Source organism: Colobus angolensis, unplaced genomic scaffold (genome assembly GCF_000951035.1).
Source record: "Colobus angolensis palliatus isolate OR3802 unplaced genomic scaffold, Cang.pa_1.0 Scaffold254, whole genome shotgun sequence".
NCBI lineage: Eukaryota > Metazoa > Chordata > Mammalia > Primates > Cercopithecidae > Colobus > Colobus angolensis.
This window is the reverse complement of record NW_012115755.1, coordinates 2,037,383-2,044,057: the sequence shown is the minus strand read 5'-3', so window position 1 is coordinate 2,044,057 and position 6,675 is coordinate 2,037,383. Positions and strand designations below refer to the sequence as shown.

Here is a 6,675-nt window from a genome sequence, read left to right as displayed (position 1 = left end):
TGAGCCACCGCGCCTGGCCAATCTGTGCATAACTTGAGTTCCTCTATGCCTCCTGCATCAGCCTCACAAGTAGCTGAGACTACAGGCAGGTATCACCACACCCTGCTTATAATTTAAAATCTTTTAAAAGGACTACAGCAATGTCACTCATGGATTAATTTAGAAGTGGTGCTGGTGCTCAAAAATATAGTGAAAGTCTGGTGAGGTACAACATGAAGGTCAAACAGTTATTGTAATACCAAAGTCATTAATGTAGAGGTTTTAACAAATACTAGCAATAATAAGGAAAGACAACAGATGTTCTAATACAATAATGGATTTGTGTATAAGAATGTATCTCCCCTCATTTCACATTATTTCAGTGGAAACAGTCAAATTTAGTCTTCTGAGACACAAACCACACAAAAAATTGGACTGTTCAAGAACTGTGATTTTGAATAAATTACTTGCAAGACTATTGTGAGAATAAGAAATATATGTATAGTACAGCACCTAGCTGCCGCTGAAACATGGTAGACACATTAAATTCTTTCTTCCTTTCTTATATAATGTCCTTATGATTGTTTCTCTCATATCAAATATTCTAGATTACTCATTCCAGTCCACCTAAAATCACTATTTTCTTTTTTTTTTTTTTGAGACGGAGTCTTGCTCTGTCCCCTAGGCTGGAGTGCAGTGGCGCGATCTTGGCTCACAGCAAGCTCCGCCTCCTGGGTTTATGCCATTCTTCTGCCTCAGCCTCCCGAGTAGCTGGGACTACAGGTGCCTGCCACCACACCTGGCTAATGTTTTGTATTTTCAGTAGAGACGGGGTTGCACCGTGTTAGCCAGGATGGTCTTGATCTCCTGACCTCAGGTAATCCGCCTGCCTCGGCCTCCCAAAGTGCTGGGATTACAGGCGTGAGCCACTGGGCCCGGCCTAAAATCACTATTACTTAAAAGTTATTTCTATCCTCTAAATTTTCAAATGCTTTCATTTCTTGCATTTTATTATTTGCCTGCTCCCCTTTAATATTATAAAATCTACAATCTGGATATATACTGTTATCAAACCATTTTTCTATCAAAATTTAACAGGAGGAGGCCAGGTGCAGTGGCTCACATCTGTAATCCCAGCACTTTCGGAGGCAGAGACTGGAGGATTTTTTGAGCCCAGAAGTTCAAGACCAGCCTGGGCAACACAATGAAACCCTATGTCTACAAAAAATTTTTAAAGCTTAGCCGGGCATGGTGTCAAGTGCTTGAGGTCCCAGCTACTCAGGAAGCTGTAGTGGGAGGATCGTGTAGGCCTGCAAGACACTCCAGTCTGGGTGACAGAGCAAGATGCTGTCAGTGGGGAAAAAGGATGTAGGTCTCACTGCCAGATCGGTTCCTAGATTCATCAAATACTGGTTAAGGTTTGGAAACTTCTTGTTAAGGGAGAAATATCCTCAACATACGCAACTGGAAGCCATAAGGCTTACAATGTCTAAGGTAAATTCTAAGGGGATAGACAACAGCTAATCTCAGTCACCCAAGACTACAACGCCTGAATAGGGCATTTGAACATTCACTTCTGATTCAAATTATTTTTACCTGAACTATATATTTCTCTCTACAAATATATGTTTTTGTTTTGAGACAGGGTCTTACTCTGTCCCCCAGACTGGAGTGCAGTAGCACAATCACAGCTCACTGCAGTGTTGACTTTCCAGGCTCAGGTGATTCTCCCACTTCAGCCTCCCAGGTAGCTGGGACAACAGGCACCCAGAATTTTTTTTTTTTTTTTGTAATTTTTTTAGAGACTGGGTTTTGCTCTGTTGCCCAGGCTGGAAAATGTATGTTTCAATCATTGTTTATCAACTGCTGTAACCTGTTATTAATCCAAAAATAAGTTTCATACTTATCACATCATAAACCAAAAGCAAACCAACAAAAGAAATCCCACATGGTTAAGAACAAACACATGGATATGTAATTCTAAGTAAATCTCACTACAGATCAGGAGTTAAGTAACTTTTTCTGTAAAGGGTCAGAAAGTAAATACTTTAGGCTTTGCAGGCCATATATCTCCACATGTAGCTCGACTCTGCCACTGTAATATAAAAGCAACCATATGTAATATGTAAATGAAAAAGCATGCCTGTATTCCAATAAAATTTTCTGGATACTGATTGAAAGTTGAATTTCATATAATCTTTATGCGTCACAAAATCTCTTTTCTGCCAACCACTGAAAAATGTAAAAACAACCTGTAGCTCAAGAGTATTACAAGAATAGGCAGTAGACCAGATTTGCCCATGAACCATAGTTTGCCAATGCTTGCTCTAGATCCTTTTCTTGGAAATATTTATTAAAAAAAAGAAAAGTGGAGGGAAGAAGTTGGCCTTTAAATTCTTGATGAGATCACTCACAGGAAACTGCTGTCTCAATAGCTCAATATGGTTGATATGGTAACTCTAAAATGCCTACCTTGCTGTTATCTGACCCTTAGGACTATGTGAATAGAATTATTTTCCATTTCTGAGGCCTAACAACTATGTTCTGAGATTATATGTCACATACATTGTGAGACTCATTTAGATCCAATTATAGGTTTTGAATTCTTAATTTCAGAAGTTGTAATTATTTGTAAGGAATAATAGTTTATGACTTTTTTCGTTCTTTGTTCTTTTTTTAATCCAATGTTGGTATGGATATTTTATGACATTTAAAGTAACAATCAAAAGGCCAGGAGTGGCAGCTCATGCCTATAATCCCAGTAATTTGGGAGGCCAACGTGGAAAGATAACCTGAGGCCAGGAGATCGGTCTAGGCAACATAGTGAGATCCTCATCTCTAATAAAGAAAAAAAAAAAATTGGGCCAGGCACGGTGGCTCATGCCTGTAATCCCAGCACTTTGGGAGGTCGAGGCAGGCGGATCACCTGAGGTCAGGAGTTCAAGAGCAGCCTAGCTAACATGGTGAGACCCCATCTCTACTAAAAACACAAAAATTAGCTGGGTTTGGTGGCATGCACCTGTAGTCCCAGCTACTTGGGAGGCTGAGGCAGGAAAATGGGTTGAATCCAGGAGATGGAGGTTCAGTGAGCTAAGATCATGCTACTGCACCCCAGCCTGGGCAACACAGTAAGACTCTGTCTCAGGGAAGAAAAAAATTGGGAAAAGAAAAAAAAAAAAAAAAGCCTTCAGAAGCAGTGTTTATGACTTTTATCCCTTTTTAGAGGTCTTCCAAAGTTCGAAAAGAAAATATTCTTATCTAAAAGAATAAATTTCAGGCCAAGTGTGGTAGCTCACACCTGTAATCACACCTCTTTGGGAGGCTGAGGTGGGTGGATTGCTTTGAGCTCAGGAGTTCAGGACAAGCCTGGACAACATGGTGAAACTCCAACTCTACAAAAAATACTAAAATCAGCCAGGCGTTGGTGGCTCAGGTCTGTAATTCCAGCTACTTAGGAGACTGAGGCAGGAGAATCGCTTGTGCCCAGGAAGCGGAGGTTGCAGTGAGCCAAAATTGTGCCAATGCACTCCAGCCTGGGTCACAGAGTGAAACCCTGTCTCAAAGAAACACAGAAAGAACAAAACTGATTCTGTCTTGTAAATACCATATAAGTCCATCAGATGAAATCTAAGACACAGTATGGAATTTTAGTGTTCTTACATTTCCTGTATCTTGTAACTTACTACTTCATCATTACACATTAGTACTCATCATAATCCACAACTATGCTAAGGAAGACGGAAATAATAAGAAAAGGGAAACACAATGGAATTACATATAAGCACGACAAAATAGTGAAATAAACTGTCACACTTTAGACTTCTTACGGCATTACCCAAAGTACTGCATTGTCGTTTGAAAAAGTACAAAAGATTGGCCGGGCGCGGTGGCTCAAGCCTGTAATCCCAGCACTTTGGGAGGCCGAGATGGGTGGATCACGAGGTCAGGAGATCAAGACCATCTTGGCTAACACGGTGAAACCCTGTCTCTACTAAAAAAATACAAAAAACTAGCCGGGCAAGGTGGCGGGCGCCTGTAGTCCCAGCTACTCGGGAGGCTGAGGCAGGAGAATGGCGTAAACCCGGGAGGTGGAGCTTGCAGTGAGCTGAGATCCGGCCACTGCACTCCAGCCTGGGCCACAGAGCGAGACTCGGTCGCAAAAAAAAAAAAAAAAAAAAAGTATAAAAGACTGTCTACTACACTTGAGGAAAGGAGTAAAAAAAAAAAAAAAAAAAAAAGTATAAAAGACTGTCTACTACACTTGAGGAAAGGAGTTTAAAAATGAAAAAGCAAAGCAAGTATAAAACACTGGAGATACGATCTTGAAGGTCTGCTTTCAGTAGGGTTATCAGATTTAGCAAATAAAAATCCAAGTCATCTAGTTCAGTCAGAATTTCTGATAAACAACAAAAGTTTTTCAGTTTAACTATGCTCGATCCAATATTTGAAACAAACGTAAACATACTAGATTCTAAAGATGGTGGTGAAATTAATCTCCAAGTAACATCTCAGATTATCAGTCTTCAGAAACACACAGCCAGGTATGGTGGCTCATGCCTGTAATCTCAGCACTTTGGAGGCTGAGGCGGGTGAATCACCTGAGGTCAGGAACTCGAGACCAGCCTGGCTAACACGGCAAACCCCCGTCTCTACTAAAAATACAAAAATTAGCCACATATAGTGGTGTGTGCCTGTAATCCCAGCTACTGGGGAGGCTGAGGCAGGAGAATTGCTTGAACCTGGGAGATGGAGGTTGCAGTGAGCCAAGATTGTGCCGCTGTACTCCAGCTTTGAAGACAGAGGGAGATTCCATCTCAAAAACAAACAAACAAACAAAAAAAACAACACACACACACACACACAAAGGATAAGTGAACAAATAATGCATTTCTAAGAACAAAAAAGAAACAGGGTATTCTCATCCAGGAACAATGCCATCAAAGATGTTTCACAAGAACAACCTGAGTAACCTCCTTTTCTCAACAGGCCTAACAATATTCTTTCATGTTTTATGATACTTGAGCATTACCACTAACTTATCTGATAAAAGGAGGTTTGTAAAAAGGATTTAGTAAATATTAGGTTGGCGCAAAAGTAATTGAGGTTTGCCATTAAAAGCAATGACAAAACTGCAATTATTTTAGCAACAACATAACACTAAAATTTCTAATAAATTTGTTCTCCACTGTCTCTTTATTTTTATGTCTGTCAATATGACATAAAAATATTTAAAATACAAAGGCTCCACTGGACCCAGATGAAAATGGTGATGACTATTTTACTAGTTAGGTTAAAGGTTAGGTGCACCTAAATTAATTTTCCTGACACTGGCAATCCTGGCAATGTGCTAGGAATGGTGCTCTGGTACTTGTTTCTTATCTTTTTTTGTTTTTTTGAGACGGAGTCTTACTCTGTCGCCCAGGCTGGAGTGTAGCAGCACGATCTTGGCTCACTGCAACCTCTGCCTCCCAGGTTCAAGCATTTCTCCAGCCTCAGCCTCCCGAGTAGCTGGGACTACAGGCACCTGCCACTACGCCAGGCTAATTTTTGTATTTTTAGTAGAGAAGGGGTTTCACCATAATGGCCAGGCTGGTCTCAAACTCCTGACTGCAGGTGATCCACCCGCCTGGGCCTCCCAAAGTGCTGGGATTACAAGCGTGAGCCACCACGCCCGGCTATTTCTTACCTTCTTTAAAGCTCATACCTCTACCTAAAACGAACTATGCTTGTGCTTCCTTCTTGTCACGAACAGAATGGGAAGAGCCAGCTATTCCGTTTCTCTCCAGAGAAGGTCCCCCAAGATTTTCTCCTCACCTTTATATGTTTATAAGGTGGTGGTTTCTTGTCATTCTTTCGGTCTTCCTGCAGCTGTCTTAGCTCTTTTTGGGCCTTTAATTCCTCAAACCTTGCTGCAGCTTCCTGAAGAGCTATGAAAACAGACAGCACAAGTCACTTCCAAATCTCTGGATGGAATTATTTATTTATTCATTTATTTTTTACTTTTTCCTCTTTAAGTTGGAGAAACTCCATTTTTTACACAAAAATTGACCAACGCCATATGAAAAAGAAAACACGTAACAGCTATTTTCAAACAGGTAATGTAGTCCGAAGGGTATTCAGACATAGTATTAAGACAAAACATAATCTAGAACTCAATGGCTATACAGACTACCACCCTTTAGATCACGGGTGTCCAACCATTTGAATACGAGGACTTTTTTGCTTATCTGTGGTGGTGGATATCATAAAAATTATGCACCGACTTTTTTTTTTTTTTTTTAGCTCATCAGCTATCATTATTGTTAGTGTATTTTATTTATTGCCTAAGACAATTCTTCCAATGTGGCCCAGGGAAGCCAAAAGATTAGACAAACCGTGCTTTAGATGAGAAAACAATAAACAGCTAAATGACTTTAAAAAGCCCACAGATACCATCTCCTAACAACTACACTTCATCTGCTTAGCAAAGTCACTGCCTTTAGGCCTTTCTTTCCTCAGTCCTAAACCTCCCACTTTTGGAAACATGCTACTTCTTAGGTGCCCCAGATATTGTGCTCACTCTCTTCTGGCAGAAATTCAAAGTTGAAGCTTTGTTCTCCTTCTTGCCTCTTATCCTAAGACTTGTTTTTTTTTTTTTTTTTTTGAGACGGAGTCTCGCTCTGTCACCCAGGCTGGAGTGCAATGGTGCCATCTCAG

The 6,675-nt window shown here is 40.6% G+C and overlaps 1 protein-coding gene across 1 annotated transcript in view; it reads right to left on the bottom strand.

Moving 5' to 3' along the window:
• NSD1 (nuclear receptor binding SET domain protein 1) overlaps positions 1-6,675 on the bottom strand; it is a 192,127-nt gene that overhangs the window by 21,563 nt on the left and 163,889 nt on the right. The window contains exon 16 of the mRNA XM_011946890.1: positions 5,794-5,906. Within this exon, the coding sequence (XP_011802280.1) occupies positions 5,794-5,906 (113 nt within the window). The remainder of the gene's footprint in view (positions 1-5,793; positions 5,907-6,675) is intronic.